Consider the following 17900-nt stretch of genomic DNA (forward strand, 5'->3'; position numbering starts at 1 on the left):
TGAAATATGCAATTTTGAAGTATCATAATTTTCGTACTTACTTGTATCATCTTCTCGTCTATATTATTGCATTTACAATTTTTGTTTATACTTGCTTATTATTATGTCACTGTCAGTATGCTTCTGCATTACTGTTCAGTTTTGCTAAGAATTTCTTTTTGTTTACATTTGTTTTTTATTGTGTCATTGTGCTATTGTGTACGCTTCAGAATTATTTTTGACTTACTGTTTGTTTAGTTTCCCCAGGAATTTCGAGATATCTGCAGCTATGCAGCTTTAAAAATTTCTATATATATTACCGCTACTGCAAATAAAAATAAACTTATTGAATTACTTCAACATCGTATACGTAGTGAAATTAAATGTCCACGTTTTGCGGTTATGTTGCAATTTTATTTCGAGTTTATTATTAGAATGCCACAGTGTTGTATATGAACAGAAAATATTTAAATAAATGCGGTGGGTGTGGGAGGGCCAAAGCTTATTCCCCTACATCTCGAAAAAAAAAAAACTAATCTAATACACACACAAACCTTTTTCTGATTTTAAATTGAAATTTCATTTTTATTTGGGTTAAACGTTAGTTTTTTCCGAATTGAGGATAAGGGGGGAGAGACGGAGCTTGTCCCTCGCTTTTACTTTATAATAAGAAGGATCATGATCTTCAAAAGATACGTCACGGTTAAGGTCACTAGGACTAAATTCCTTTCCCTAAAAATGTTATTTTTACGATATTTCAAAATCGTATATCTCAGGAGCCAAAAAAGGGCGCCGCAAAATTCATTCAGGAATGTAATCTCTACATTAATATCAAAACGAAAATGATCCGTGCTGTTAATGTAAAGTTTTGTAAATAATAATGTAATTTTATTAGAAAATACTTTAAAAAATTTTTCTTCGATTTGGAGAAAATTGCAAAAAAAAGTTCTTTTTATTTGAGAACCCTACATAAATTCTCGATTCTACAAAGATTTTTCATTTCACTCAGATCACTCTTTCGGCAATGTTTAATCGAGCAGACTCTTAATTTCCAGTTTCGTTGAACCGTAATTCTCTACAGGCTTTAGGTTACGTCTGTTCCATGCAGCGAACCTCGATACTCCGCCAAAGAAACTCCCACGAACATTACAAATTTCCGTAACGATTTCGGAATCTAATCCGTTAGGTGAAAAGGGATTAAATAAACGGGTATCGTGTATATATGTGTATATATACGTGTATATATATGTGTATATATTTAAACATCGATTTGGTTTTATCGTGGCTCGTTTCATGGGACTTGTTTTTATGCACACACTATTTTTTTTTACGGCATGCGCGTTAAAAATTGCGACCTTATAATTCTTGCAGAACGATCGGACGTGGTGCTCCGTGTTCCGGACCGGTTGAGAGTCCGCGACTTTCGACTGCTCGATACAACAGACTCCGGCGGAGATTTAATATCCATAAAAAGAGAAGAAAAAAGAGAGAGAGAAAGAGAAAGAAATAGGGAGGTTAAATAGCTCGTGGCGAAGGGGGATCAGAGGGTCGTAAAACTCGTCCGGCGTTTCCGCGTCGCCAAGAAATTATTACGGGAAATTTCGGTCATGCGTCGCGCTTGCAACGAATTTTCCGCGAATCGCCATTTTGTCTCGTCGATGCTGCCATTAAACTTCTTGCTTGTCCATTAAACACCATTTTAATAAGATTTGCATTACAAATTTCGCGAAATAATCCGGATAATCGATCTCGATACGATTAAGAGGGAGATTGCGAAGAGATGAGAGATTTTAAACGTCGTTGACACCTGTCGTGTCGGAATTTTGCGGATTAGCGGATTCGCGACGATTCGTCCGACCTCATCGTCGAACTCGTCAAATTTCACAAAATCCCCGGATACGCGATTTGGGGCGTCGCGACAAGTCGGGCATGCGATTGGGTGCATGAATTCATAATTTTATTTAACGCAAAGTAATTTAACGCAAGCCGACTTGATTATTCCGTTTGTTTACAAATTTGCATGTTGCCTTTATCGCGTACGAGGGAAAGACCGGTATGTTTTGCAAAATAATTGGCGAATATATTGGAAAAGAGCTCGTATAACAATGCACATATATGCATTTCGCGTGTTAATTCATAGTAAGCAACGATGAATTTTTTAAATACTGATTCACGCTGACTCTCGTTAATTGTTTTTCAGATCCTTTTCATCATTATTGATTCACAAGCTCGACAATTATTATTTGGCCATTGTTCGTAGTTTGGAATATGGATGTTATTTAAAACTGGGTCGCTCGATGATATTTGTTTCGACTTATATTCTCTCCCTTTAGTAGCTTCCGTTTTAATACGGCTCTAGTCCGGGCTCAAGTCTCGACAAGATTGTTAAGTATTGCAGAACTCTCGCGGCGGTTTCCTCTCGATCGATTCAATTATCTTGCAGAGTAGTCGTGATGCTTCGTTTCCCTTCGTCCCATTTGTCAGGATATTAACGTAACCCGCTTGAACGATTCCCGAGCCCGGGGTTGAGTCTCTCTCACGAGAACAAGAGCTCCCGCGAAACTGGAAAGTTTTCTTTAAATACGCGCGAGTTCCTCAAGGAATCGGCGATGTAACGACCAAAAATTGTCCAATTATTTTCACGGTACGCGAAGAAGAAGCGTCGCCCTCGTCTTCCTGCGTCGTCGGAAGCGACTCAGCCTGCCGTGAAGAGCGTCGAAGTGAAAGATTATCGACTGCGCGCTAGTCTCGCACATTTCCCTCCGCGAGTGAATTTCGCCATCGCAGTCGTTACGCAGCCGCGAATTTTATTCTCTGCGGCAAAATGTAAAATTCTTTCCGCGTAAAGTAACAACAAGCTACACCAAACATGCATGAATTATTAAAAAAGAGAAGAAGAGGTGCTCGCGGAACTTCGGGAAATTATAAGCGGCAAATGTTTCCATTGCTAAAGGGCGAGATCACGAAACTTAATTAAATATGATATTAAATACGCATGCTGCTCTGCGAAATTTCATATCGTATCGTAACTTCCAGGAGAGTCGAAGCGAAAGAACATTGATTACGCGAAATTTCACTATGAGTCTCGTGACATTTTCCTGCGGGCGCCTTCGCGATCCGGAGGAGTTTACGGATGAATTTCATTTCCGCGTCGTCAATTTTATTTTTGCTTTCAACTTTATTTTCATTATAAATTTTATTTTCGCGGTTCGTAGAAATATTTTCTTGGAATTGTAGAATAACGCACATGCACACACGTACACATACGCACGCGCGCACAATGCGTAGATACAATTGCGTGATAAATATATAGATGGAAAATAAAAGTAAAATATAAATATATAGATGGGGGGGAGAAAAAAATATATCCGCGCGATGCGCGAACAATAAATGTTTTCATTGCGAATATATGAAAGCGACTATAATGGATTATACTCGCTATGAAATATTTGTTACGATTCGCTCTATTAGCTCCGAGATTAAACTTTCAGTTACATTAGCGGATACGCGGCACATATCGCGCGCATGCTCTAATATTATATACGATAACATCTCTTTCAATACATATTAAGCGTGATACCGCATTCAACGCGCGTTCGTATTCATAATTAAAACTCCACCGGCGACATTAATAAAATGTCGGATTCATCCCGAGAGAATAACGCGAGGCGAGTTCGTGTCATCGATTAGCGTCGTTGGTTAGCGACAAATAATTGCGCCATATGTGATACACGAGCCATCGCTCTAGATCCTAGTAATTTCTCATCGTGACACTTTTTAAAAATTATACTTGTGCCGCGATAAAACATCATTTGTTTTGATTATCCATCTTTCTCTTTCTTGTATAAATTAGACTTACCTGCACACAGAGGAGGAGAAAAACTTTTTATCTTTCTCTCCTAAGTTTCCTCGGAGATCTTCCCGAGGATGCCGGATATAAGCTACTTTGTAGTTTTCCTTTGTGATAGCGGCAAGTTAAAAGTAGTCCTTGGCGTATAACCAGGGAAGTCTGATATTTTTGAATGCTAACGGGTTAAACGAAGATCGCGAAATCATGGAGGAATACGAGGAAACTGGAACGAGTTGAAAATACCTCGCGAATTACGTGTGCATATGTTTTCGTATCATGTCCGTTTATTTCTCTAAATCCTTTTATTCTGTCGCGCTTCTTTCGCACGATTACCTTCCCGAGCATACAATTTGCAATGTAATGCTTCCGCTGACCGATATTGCACGTGTTTGTCGCAAGATCATTTCAACAATTTATTTAAATATCTTGTTACATCAATATTATATATTTTTGCAAATAACAAATGAATAAAAGAATTCAAAATAACAGCTGCAATCAGCATTTTCTGAGTAAAGCAATTTGATTAACTTAAATTACTAATTACTATTTTTTATTAATTAAGAAAATATAGTATATGCATAATTTATGATAAAATAATATAATTTTTTATAAAATAATTTACAAAATAATTCAGAAACTCCATTTTTTAGTTTCGTCCAATCTTTATACCCCTATAATAGCAACGTGAGTGATTTTAACGTGAGAGTTTAATGCAAGCAAATTTAATATATTGCTTTTTAAAAATATAAAATTGTAATATACTCTTCTCATGAGTTTACAACATATTGGCTGTCAGAATGGCTGTCATGCAAAGATTAATTTTTTAATGTATTTTAACTACTAAAATATTAGGTATTCAACAGAAATAATTTAATAGAATAATTTTATATAATTTTATGTGATTAGTATAAATTTTCAAATATCTTGGAAACAAAAAGATTGTAATACATATTATTTTAAACGATTTTCCTAAATAATTTCGTATATTAAATGTCTACATTAATCAAGATAATATAATTATATGTCAGATGAGAGATTTTTTTCTTTAATTTTTAAATTAGAATTTATATGGCGTAAAAGGTAAGGTAAAAAAATAAATGGCGGATGTATAACACATACTTTGTATAATATTTTAGTACAGATGAAAAACTGAAATTGAACTATCGTTTCAGTATCGATATTATGTCAATACGCAAACTTTTAACTTTAGGAAATAGATACTTTTCGTAATCTCACGTCACCATGATACTCTTGCCGGTCGAGGGATTGCTCGTGAAAGAATCCTTACATAATCCTTTGCTCTCTCTCTCTCTCACCCCATCTCCCCGGAAAGCTAAAACGAAAACGGGAACGGGATCGTGGTGTATGTGAAGCGCGTGGTAAAAGAAAACCTGAGGACTTTAATACAAAAGCTATCTTTATTCCTTTAATCTCATATCAGTCGTGAAAAATCCTTCGCTACATCCAAAGTACGTACGACATGTGCAGAATCGAATACATTACGTTATACACGGTAATACAAATCGTATTGCTCAATCGTTCGGAACATCATGTGTACCTGAAACTGTATGGGTGTGTTGGTGTGTAAGTACATAAACGAGGGTGTATGCGTATGTCCATATATGCAAGATTGTGTCTGCGAGCGTCGGAGAGTCGTAACTCTCCGGAAGAGAGTTTTACGGTCGAGAAAAGGAGGGAGAAGGGAGGGTAAAGTGAGAAGGGAGTATTGGGTGGTTTCGAAGGAGATCGATTCGAGTGTGGCTTCGGCCCTCATTTTCTCGTGTATACTTAATGTTGCTTCTCTCTTTCTCTCTCTCTCTCTCTCGCTCTTTCTACCTCTATTTCTCTCTTTCTCTCTCTCTCTCTTTTCTTTTCGTCTTTCACCATCTTCCTGTCACATACACGCTCTTGTTATTATCGATCTCGCAACATGAGAATTCACGAACTTAGCAACTTGTTACAAAGAAGAGAAGGAGAAAGGAAATATTATTCTTCCAAGATGCTCTATATAAGAGTAAGGACGAATGAAAGCAAGATCGACTGACTATTTGCGCTCTATATTGTTAATAAATAACGGTCGATCCTTTTAAATATTTTAAATATTTTCCAAATCACTACAAGAGATCTAAAATGTAAAATATTTAAATATATATCGAAAAGGAATTAAACGTATACAACAATTCTCGCGAATGGAGAAGATCCCGGAGGGATGTTTTCCATTTAATAGATGGTAAAGTCTGCCGTTTCGCTGTTGCTACCCTTAACTTTTGACGTGCATCCGACGGATGGAATTACGGGAGTTTCGTCGGACGGCTGATTAATGCATCGACGTGTGATTACATTTACCGGAAAGCATCGTAGCGCATTGCGAATGCGAAGGAAGTTAATAGGACGAGTCCTCCTCCCTCCCCCCTCCTCCATCTCCCACCCACCCTCGCGAGATTTTCCACGGCGTGAATGTTTCACCGCGCGAGTCGGCGAGTGGAGGAGAAAGCCGATTAATATTCACGACCGATCTCGGAACGTTAAGCCTTTATACGATGAAATTCCGCGCGTATGATTTCCTTGCGAAATTTAATTCGACCGATTTAACGGGGCAAAATTTTGTTTCTGTGGGAAATGAATATTCCCCTGGCTGCATATAGACATTGAAAATATTAAAAGTCGAAGAGGATTAGAATATAATTTCTGCAAAATCTCTATGAAAGGAGAGACGATTCTTTCTCTTTGTCCGTGTTATCGTTTTTGTGAAATACATTTCTTGTAAAATGTGTCTTTGCGGATTCTCGCGTGGAAAATCTGGGAAAACTTTCCGATACATTTTCGCAAAAAGTAAGAGATCGTTACTAAACAAGCCGCGGTCTCGGTGGTTATAATTAGCGCGCGCGCGAGACACGTAAAGGGACAAATGAGAAGTAAAAAAAAGATCGATGGAAAAAGAGAGATCCATTTAATTCGGACGAGCCGCAAACGAGCGAAATGCAATACCGCCTGCGAGCAAGATCGTTAAACTTTTGCTGCTGTTTTTCTTGTTCCCGCGCTTGCTCCGTCAATTCGACGAAAATAAATAAATACGTACGAAGGAAGCGACAGATTGCGATGATAAATTTTTACCTACGAAAAAACGATTCGAAAGAACAACGTCGAAGTGAAAATGGAAAAAAGAGTCAAAAATTTGCTAGTTTAGATTTTTTCCCCGGGAGAAAAATTGTTTCCGATTGTGTTGCATTTTTATTTTTCTTTCGCCGGATTTTAATCGACGCGAATAAATATGCATGAAGCACATCTAGAGAGATCTATGAAAAATTTCGCCTATGAAAAATGTGATATCAAAAAATTGGTTCTATTTAAAGAATGTCGAAAATAAAATTCGTTTTTATTTCTATACTATTAAATTTTAAACTGTTAAATGGAATAATTACTTTCATAAAAAAGCTCTTTCCTAAAAAAAAGCATTTACATTTTCTTGCGAAATTTAATTGGATTTAACGATATTATTTATTCAAACCACAGACACACAAAGTCTTTTAAAGAAGGTTCTTTAAGAAGGTTCTTTCAGGAAATGGTGATTAACGGCGTACGCTTTTAATTATTTAATTTCTTAAATACTTAGCACTTAAAACGCGATATTTGACGTTTTTACATTCATCTTACAAAAGAACAAAGAATATATATAAAGTACTCATTTATGAGATGTAAAGAGAGAAATTAGATAAAAAATATAAAAATATAAAAAGCTGACAAATTAGATAAAAAATATAACGTAATGTATGTACATATATGTGTAATATTTTTCAAAACGCTCTCGATGGAAACTTGATCAATTTTCATCGAATATAAATTTAATTAAATTGAAGGTTTTAGTGATTGCCACATTACTGCATTTTTGTCAAAAACACGGCCTAATGGCCTGCCCATTCATAGATGATTAATTGAAATTCGTAAAATTGACCACGCGTCGAAGTTATCCTCGTTAGCAAGCTCGTTTAAAAAGTTCTAATTAAACGACGAATGCGAAACTACCTTTGCAGGATTTCGTCACTGCGTAAAATTGCGTTTGCTTCTAAAATTCGATATATAGAGTTTCAAAAGTTAACCAACTCCGAAATATTATACAATCAAATTTAAATGTAACTCGATTATTATTTTTAACAAAAATTTTATAATTGCCTTCCTTTAAAAGAATGTTTGCATGATAATTTTTTTAAATAAAAACATTTGTTTTAAATAAAAACATTTGTTTAATTGCAAAAGAAATAATTTTAATTTCATATTATCTCCTTTTTTTACTTAATTTGATTCGCTTGAAAAAAGCGCTTGATTTTTAATTTAGTTTAAAGCGACAATTAATTAATTAATTAATTAAAAACAAATAATTTTGACCTCTAGAGATCCCTCTTCTTTTCGTACATTCTCTTCGCTTGAAATTTCGAGAAGGGTAAATAAATTAGTACGTTGTCTCGAATGAAATATTGTTATATACGAAACTTTCGAAAGCAAAGACGCAAATTTCGAGTTATCTCAACGACGAAACTTAAAGGACGCAGGCAGGATTCTATATCCTGTAAATCGCCAGACTGGAAGGCAAACACTGTTCATCCGTGAATCGCATCGTGATTACGGCGACGGAAAGGAAACCAGTTTCCTCGTCCTCGAGTACTTCTGAAAGGATCTCTGACGCTCTTTCTCGGATGCGTATGATCATTTGTCATTAACCCATCAGCATTTTATAAAGCATCATTGTAATTTACAAATTTTACAAAGGTTATTGACTCGGCTTTTTTTCTCGTGCAGAAATAACGTCAATCATTTTCATTACACAATTTTTATTAATCGTAAGTCGATTATTTGGGAGAGCGAAGCCAGCTCGAATCGCAAAATTTCGAAGACACCTTTAAAAAATAACTACTTTCACCAGTTTTCGTTCCTTAGTGTTTTAGTCGCGCCATATAATATGTATATATTTATCTGTGTGTTGTGTGTATATATATTTATATATATACGCATATGTATATAGGTATACAGGGCGTCCCAAAAAAACCGTATTCTATTCCCAGGAGCTGTGAGATTAATCTGCAAGATTTTCTTCGGTAGAATGTAAACTTAATTTTGCGACGGAAAAAAACAATGTAAAATGAAAATAATTTAGGTAAATTTTAAAAATTTTGAGAAATAAAATTCACGATAGTAAATTAAACTACGTTATATTAAATTTTTAATCCTCAAGTTCTGATTTACCTTTAAAAGAAAAAAAAGACTCGTAATATTAATAAATTATTTCCCAAGATGCATAAATTTCTCACTGACTCGATTCTGGTATATATCATTTTTTCAGAATACACCCTGTACATTCAACGGTATCTGTACATCAGGTCGAGCGCCATTGAGGCCTCCTAATCTCGCACAGTTCACCAGTCTTAAACACCAAGTTAACATTATTATCACTACAGCAGAATCGCTACAATTGCGTCTCCGCTTGAAACGCCAAGATCGAGAATCACCTCACGCAATCGAAACAAATAATATTCATAAATTTAAAACAAAGTGCTGTCGAAGGATGCGAGAGTGGCTTGAGCAGATTTCTGAATCACAAGCATCCCATATATATAAAGTGTGTGTAGCGCTATTAACGATCACAAATAATATCAAAGTAATCTAAGAATGATTGAAGCATACGGATCGTTTTTGTTATCTAAAAAAAGAAAAATTATATAAGTTTCGATCGTTTATCTTTTCGATATGATAAAAAGCTGTTTAAGATTTCGCAAAACAATTTTATGAGAATTGCAAAACAATACATTGAAACTCATAATGTAAATATTTCATGAAATATATGTGATATTTACTATTAAGGACAATTCTCTCTTCTTACCATTATATTTTTTCGATTCGCTCATCTCGCAATTACCGATTCATCGCAGATTTTAACGGTTACGGGATCGACATGAACAATTAAATTTAATTAATTTCACATTTTCTCAGCGGGTCCTATCGGAGCTGCCGCTTTGAGCACCAGTCACGTTTCTGCTCGTGCAACGCTAAAAGCGCGCCTTCGAGGTCCGGTGAGACGCGTTTCACTCCATCGAGTCCGCCAAACATTTATCTATCACTTTAAGGATCAGTCACGCCATCTTGGTTCCTTTTCAACACGGCCGAACGTTTCTCCTTGGAGCGCGTCCAAAGAACGACGCCGTATTTCACAAACGCGACAAGCCGTTTAAATAAATCCGGTCGCCATTTTGATGTCCGAAAAAGCACTCTCTGCATTTAAATGCGATTCGTAAATTTTTCGGAGTCGATTTCCCTCGAATTCGAGGATTGCCTTGTCCTAGAGCGAACACCTCCTTCGTCATCCTTCCTGACTGACGAGGATTGTGCACCGCGACGACATTCGTGACATGCCTTCTGATTAATCTATTACGTCTCTACCCTCAGGACGAATCCTTTGTTCGCGCCGTCTCTGGCGGCCATGTTCCGCCAATCACATCCTGGACCCTGTTATCCTCCGCGAATTAATCTGGTAGCGTGACGAGGACAGATTTCCTCCTTGATGTCGGTAATTCGTATTGTTCGTAGCTTCGTTAAGATCTTCATGCTTGACGTTTGACTTGCGTGGAAGGAGATTGTAAAAATTTATGAAATATGAAAAGTATTTCGTTATTCTTGCTGTTGAATCAATATGTTGAACAAAAAGATTGAGAAGAGATCTTATCTTCTTTCTTAAACCGTAATGAATGTTTCATCGATGATATATATGAAAATTTGTGAAATTCTATGTTAATTTATTTTATTAATTTGCAAATTAATGAAAATTAATATAGTTTTATTCTCAAATTAATTTCCTTATAAATAAAACGATCAAGATAGAAAGAAAGAAAAAATAATCAAATATTTGTGCGTAATCATTAATCGTTAAAATTAATTTATTATTCCAAAGTAGAAATTTTTCTTGGCAAAGATCAGTTAATAAATGATTATTTCTTTGAATAAGAAAATACATAATCGTATAAAATACTACCTTTTCTATCTTTTCACTTTCGAGTAAGTTAAACGGCAGTAGACTTTTTGCAGATAAATCGATCCATTCAATTTTTTCATCAGTATAGATTCATAGAAAACGAAGGTTGGATAGAATTACAAAAAGTGAACGTCAATCTTATTCAACGATAGACCAGAAACGTATCTTCCACGCTTTTCAGACCTGACGATTATTTCCCTTATCGCCATTGGCAATTTTTCAAACGTCCATAGCGTCTCCCACGTAACCCTCGTCAGGACTTTCCGGATGATTTGGTGGTTGCAGTTCCTCTGCCCTCGCGGCAGCGGCAGCTGCGGCCTCGCGAGCGGTCTTTCCGAGAAGGGATCTCGGCGATAAAGGGGTGGTTTCACCCCTGTAAGCCGCCGGAGGTGACGGTATGAAGGGTACTTCCGGGAAGACTGGTGAGACCGGCGATTGAATGGGTAGCTGTTGCTGAATTGGTTGCTCGACCGGCTGAATCGGTAGAGACGGCGGCTGCATTGTTGATTGCAACGGCTGCTGCTGTTGTTGGTGCAGCGGAAAGGGATAGCCCTCAGCGGTGTACCTGGCATCGGTTCGTGGTAAAACAGGGTCATATCCCGGTGACCTCGCGAGAAACTCTGCCTCGCGCGAATACCTGGCCGCCGGCGCAGCCGCCGAGCCAGGCTCCGTCATTCGTTGCCGAAGCCTAGGCAAAGTGCTAGCGGTGCTGAAAGAGATCTTAGGCAGACCAAAGTTCAGCGGATAGCCGTCCTGATCTAGGTAACTCATCTGCGGTAAAACTGGCGGCGGTCGTAGATCGGGCTGCAGCGGATAGCCCGAGTCGTATTCCAAGATTTGTCGATCAGCACCACCGACTCGCTGGTGATGCCGTCCATATAACTGGCCATAACCCACTTCGGTGCTTTCAGGCACCTCATTAATCAAATCTGGCTCGGTCAGGTACTTAGCGACCGGACTTGCCATCGGATACGCATTCCTAGAGTGTTCTCGATGCTCCAAAGTAGCTGCTCGGTTGATTTCACGTTCGGTATATGAAACCATCTGCTGATGCTCTAAGCCGATCAAACTGCCGTTACCCTTTCGACAAGAGCCGCTAGTGGTATCTTTTGTGATCGGCAGCACTGATTTGCTTTGAGTCACCAAGGCCTTCGAGTTGCGTTTCCGGTCGCGACGTCGTTTCTTTGCGCAATATATTACACTACCTATCAGACATCCCAATGCCAAGAGAGTGCCTACTAGTGCGCCCGCCGCTATCGCAGCCACGTAGCCGGAACCGGGATTGTCGAAGGGCGGCTCCACGGTGGATTTTTCGCGAAAGAGCACGAAGAGAGAGAGGTTTGCCACCGTAGAACCTGCACTGTTCTCCGCAATGCAACTATAAGTACCTTCATCGAACGATTCGACCGAGTAAAGAAACAACGTGCTGCTCATGTTGGTCCCGCCTCGTTGTCGATAAATATATCTGCAATCAATTTGAGAGAATACGATTCGAGACGAGATAGATATAAACAGAGATTCGAATTAAAAATCCAAAATATAAAAGTCACTTACCTTGGAAACGCGGAAATCCCATTGGCTACAGAATCATTCTCATTCTGCAATTCGCATGGTTCTCCGTTAAACCACCAGATGACTTTGGCAGTAGGTATCGCGTGAACATTGCATGTCAGAGTAACATTCCCGCCTTCATAAATCTCTAAACGATTTTGAAGATCGATACGAGGCAGACAAGCCAGTTCGTTGATCTTGAGGCTCTTGATTTGTCTACCGTGCAGTCTCTCCGGAGACTCGCAAACTGGTTCAGATTCCTGCGGAGCTCCCGGAGCTGATTCCTTAAGCCAGGCCTGCATTACTCTCAACTTGCAGTTGCATTGCCACGGATTGTTATGAAGACTCAGTCCCCTGAGATTTCCCCCTAGCGGCAAAGTGTGATCAGGCACGTAAACAAGTCGATTGCCATCCAGACGAAGCCACTCTAGTGACTGAAGACCTTCAAAAGCGCCTTGCTCGATGACTTTTATTTCACATTTGCTAATTTCCAGAGAAGTCAGGTGCATCAGACGACGAAACGCATCTTGGCGAATCTCTTTAATCGGATTTCCGCTTAATGTAAGTCTCATTAGACTTGTACAAGATGCGAACGTATCCGTGGGCACCTCTTTGATTTTATTTTCGGACAGATCCAATTCTACCAGGCCGACCAGTCCAACAAACGCCTGAGAGGCAATCTCGACAATGTGAGATCTACCCAAATAGAGCCGTTGGAGGTTAATTAAGCCGAGTACAAAGAAACATTCCGCCGGTAGGTTGACCAACTGATTGTCAGAAAGGTCGAGCACTTGTGTTTCCTCGCGGGCACCCTGCGGTAATCCCTTGAGACTACGATTCGCGCACTCTACCCACTCTTTCCCGCTTTTCCACTTGCATGCACACATACTCGGGCAGCCCTCTGCTGCACCCGCCCCCCAAGATAGCAACAGCAGCAGCATCGTCCCGAGAAGGGCAGCCCACCGCCACCAGGCTGGTACGATTGAGCACATGATGCTCTTTCATCCGGCGATAAACTCCCTCTCGTTTCCCTTCTTGTACCTCTTCTTCTTCTTCTTCTTCTTACAGCACGATCTTACGTACTCCTCCGTTTCTATCGCATTTTTCGCTAACCCACTAGTCACGCGCACTGACCCTTCACCATCGCTGAAGGGAGACTGCGGTACTTCGATCGAGCCGATGCGGAGCTGAATCCACCGTCGCCAAGATACATCAGCTTGCAGATAATATCGAAAAGCAAATCTGCAACAATAAGATAAATAAACTAATGAATTACTTAATTTTGAATTATGACGTAATAAACGATTAGACAAAACACAAAAAGAAATCGAAATAATTTATAAAATATTCAGTGAAATTCATGCAATAAATACAAAAATTAATTCACAAGAGCAATAAATCTCAAACAACCTCGCTCTTAATGACTCGCAACGCATTGTTTCGAAAAATAGCATTTCTATTCGCGTAAGTTTTTTTTTATCAATTCCACTATGACCGATGACAACCGATTACGGAACCTAGTCTCTCGTGGGTTTCCCCGCAAACGAAAGAACTATTAGACTTCCTAGCTGGATCAGGATTTTCCCTCTGTCTAGAGTCCCACGATAAAACATAGCCATCGTGGAAACTGCCGAATCCCCGGTAAGGTGATCTCCAGGGAGTTCTCGATGTGGCGAGAGCGCAGGTTGAGGGCGGATAATAAATTCCATGAAGAGAGGATGTGTATCCCAGGAGGAGGCGAGGACGTCGTGAGGAGAAACACTCCCGATATCAGGATATCGGAATATCGAGCGAGCTTGTGCGGCGTCGCATGCAAAAACCTTCCGCTTCTTCGTGGCTTTATCCCGGCACAGAGGCCTTTCACCGTCGAGGAATGCAAAGATCTGAAGGATATTGCCGATCTCGGACGTTTCGAATCCAATATCGACTGACCTCCCCGTCGTAACCGCGCGTACAATTTTTTCCCGCATCTTTAAAATCGCTACTGCAATGTTTCGATAGAAAACGCAAACGATGCGGATATGATCTTGACAAACCATTCGACGATTCATGTAATATCATGTGTATCACAACCAATTATTTTTATTTATTCTAGTTTTACTTTAACTGCAATGCTTTTAATTATTTATTATTAAATATCGAATTCTGAATAAAACGTAGAAAAATATATACGTTATATAAACTAAACCAATTATGGGGATACTATATAATAATTTTCTGCAATCTAGAAAATTATCCTACATATTAATCGCAAGTTTCTAAATCAATATTACGATTAGATATACATTTTATCGAATCACGTTCCTTTCAACGTGCTCGCAAATTATCGTCGAGCTTTTCCTCCTTGGTGTACCTGATACTGTGTAAACTTCACGTAAATGAGAAATCTGGTGCGGCAAGAATCGCGCAGGAAAAAACGCGAAAAGGTAGCAAAAAACGACAGCGACACTAGAAGGTTCGTTCGTTCGTTTCTTCCACTTCTTCGCGCTCGCCCTCGGAATCGCGAGCTCGTTTAGTCGGCAACGTTTTCATCGAGGATGTGAATTGTCGAGTTTGGGGAAGGAGAGAGGAAGGAAAGAAAGGGAGATAGAAATATCCGAATAGCTCGCTGGTAAACCGCCGACATTCGCTTTGCGCGCGCGAAGGAGCGCTCTTAAAAAAGCGCCCTTAAAGGAGCGCCTTTAAAGGAGCGTTCTTGTAAAATTGCGTCTCGCGGCCAAGCAGTAAATATCGAATGCGAAACGTTGAAATGCGCTTCTTCTCCCGCCGCTCGAAATGGAAATGAGAACTGAAAATGAAAAAAAAAAAAAAGAGAAACGGACGAGTCGTAGGACGAAGGGACTTTTCAACAGTTTTTCTTCGCAGATGAAAGAATTTAATATTTCATTCAACTCGCCTTCTCAGACATCCTGCGATTCTCTTCCATTTCATATCAACGATATATGTAAGTAGATGATCCGTTTGTCCCAGAAAATAGTAGGATTAAGTAAGCTCTTTCAAGAGATCCTTAAAAACGGAGTGAGTGACGTCTTCAATGGTCACGTTAAAATCGTAACGATAATGTCGCGATTAAATTTAGTGGTCGTGCCGATTCGAGCGCTATTTCGTTAATTGTTCCCGCCATTTGGAGAAAGAAATTTCACTCCCGACGGAGGCGAAATGGGAAGAAATACTTCCCGGTAACGGAATGAAAGCGAGGCGAAAGAGGCTGGAAGAGCTAAACGGCGCTGAGAGCATCCATTCGAAATGGCGAATCGTCATTTTAACTGTTATGACTGTTATCAGCAAAGGAATAATACATTTGGGCGGGACAGTTGAAATGCCGTATAAAGTTAAAAAATGCTTGAAATCCCGAGATATTTTGAATTCTCTTCTGTATCATTAATACGCGCGATCAAGTGGAAACGATTATCGACAGTCATCTTGTTATCCCGCCACTTTTACAATTTTTCCTTAATAGATCAATCCGAAATCTCTCGCAAAAATCCCGAAAAAATTCTACGATGTTGTAACCAAATAACGATGAAATGGAAATGTACACTTTGTAATAATTTTGCGTCAATATATGTATCATAGTTGCACGATTACACGTGACGGTGTGCGACTAACGAATAATCGGGCAACTATATCGATTATATATGACGTGGCGTATCTCTCATTGTCGGGGAACCGTCACATCACGCGTCAAACACGTAGGGATAATTTAATTAACATCGATCCCCACGTTTAATTACCGGGAAACAAGAGGACGGCGCGCGAACAAAGAGACGGGGAGGAAGAGATGAGGAAGAGAAACGTTACTGAAAGGTTATTCGAATCGGATTCGAATGGGATTGAGGTCCCTCTTTCTACGGTTGGAACGGCATCTTCGTCCTCGACTTACGAGACGCGGCACAAAGCCTCAAGAACGAGAATTTCCGCCAATCTTTTCATCGACCGAGAGAACACGGGCTTCCGATCGGATGGATTTTGTACATTTCCAGAGACGGCCAATCACTTGTTTACGAGGCGTGTTAGAGCCATTAGCCATTTAGCCAATGATCTAATTAATAGAGTAAAGATAACAATGTGAGAAAAGGATAAAAATTAACAGTTGCCTCGATTGTACTTTTACTTTGTACCGAGTTACAGAGAGCAATTCCAAGTCGCGTTGTTTTCATTTCATAAATACCGGCGAAGAGAGAGAACATAGTAGGAACTCTTGTAAGACCTAATCTAATAATAAACTTGGCGGTATTGAGTGTTGCGCGAACGAATATACAACGACTGAAATAAGAATTGCGGTGTGTAGTGCGCAATTGTTCCTTAAAGTTCCTCGGGACCCGAGTCTCTTCCGACTCCTCGAGCGTGTTCCGAGACTCTACGGCCTCTTATTCCTGCCTCTTCAGACGAAGGTAAAAGCAAGCAGCAGCCTCTGGTATCTTCATTTTCGACTTACAGCGCGACTTACAAAGACTCGAGATCGAGTGGGCGAGTATCGAGAAGCCCCTCTTTGCTGATCTCGCGAACGTGGAAGTTAACTGTTACGTAAATTCCTCGATACAATTGTTAGATACTTGATCAAAAATATAAGGAAGAATTACGGTAGAATGCACAAAACGCGTGGAGTGCTTTACGAGTTTTACTTCCATTCCCTTGCGAATGTTTCCTGAAAAGAGAAAGATATTTGCGACACAAAATTTCTGGAAAATTAAAAGTGGAAAATGCTCGAAGACTGTAGAATGCAGTCAGACGCATATAAATAGAATTTTATGTAAAGTATACAGAGTGTTTCGTAAAATGTGTTTTATCTACAAACTGTATATATTATTATGCGAGCAATTTTATTATCTTTCCTTTAAATCGCGGAAATGTCATAAAGGGAAGGACTTTCTTTCGTTGCGAGAAAGCACCAACTACTAATTCAATTAACTTTGATTCGCAGTTATTCCCTTGGCAAGTCGCAGAGGATCGTAACAGCGAGAAATGGTACTCTAATGTCATTCAAATACGATTTAATCGATTCTTCGAGTATATCAAAGTCGAAAGAAATTTCGTCCTTAACTTGTATAAATATAACAATAGTCTATAATAATAATAATCGTATATTTGTATGTGTATGTGACGTAGAGAAAAAAAGGAAATCACACATTTTCTCTCTAATCGCATAAATATATTATTTAATTATTCTTATTATTCAAATTAAATTATAAAAAAAGCAAAAGACCAAAAATTGGGCGTTTTTACTTTTTTTTTTTTCTAACCCCCGATGTAATAACGTCGATAGGGGATGACATGGGAGATGCTCACATACCGAAAGCCAATTTTTTTGCCTCTTTCTTTTTTGTTAATGTAAGCCGTGCTCCAACGAAGAGTCTAGAATTACCGGGCGTTGCGATCGATCGATCGCAAATCGAACAGCGAATTTGATCCTTTACCACCCTTCATTTTGTAACGACCCTTCTCACGGAAGCATCTCCCTCGCCTTTGACAAGCATGCTCTCGCGTTGAGTAAACAAATTT

The 17900-nt window shown here is 39.0% G+C and overlaps 1 protein-coding gene across 5 annotated transcripts in view; it reads right to left on the minus strand.

Moving 5' to 3' along the window:
• Positions 1-5158: 5158 nt before the first annotated feature.
• The window catches only part of LOC145966296 (uncharacterized), a 124420-nt gene continuing 111678 nt past the window's right edge, over positions 5159-17900 (minus strand). For 4 of the 5 annotated variants that reach the window (XM_083090294.1, XM_083090296.1, XM_083090292.1 and 1 more), the window contains 2 exons: positions 12402-13640; positions 5159-12312 (listed from right to left, as the gene is read on the minus strand). In XM_083090294.1, the coding sequence (XP_082946420.1) occupies positions 11067-12312; positions 12402-13390 (2235 nt within the window). In that variant the 5' untranslated portion in view covers positions 13391-13640 and the 3' untranslated portion in view covers positions 5159-11066. The remainder of the gene's footprint in view (positions 12313-12401; positions 13641-17900) is intronic. The other variant, XR_014437017.1, reaches the window with a different exon arrangement.

This window comes from Camponotus vicinus, unplaced genomic scaffold, assembly GCF_025532165.1.
Source record: "Camponotus vicinus isolate PSW18456_S1 unplaced genomic scaffold, iyCamVici1.0 SCAF_2, whole genome shotgun sequence".
Lineage (NCBI taxonomy): Eukaryota > Metazoa > Arthropoda > Insecta > Hymenoptera > Formicidae > Camponotus > Camponotus vicinus.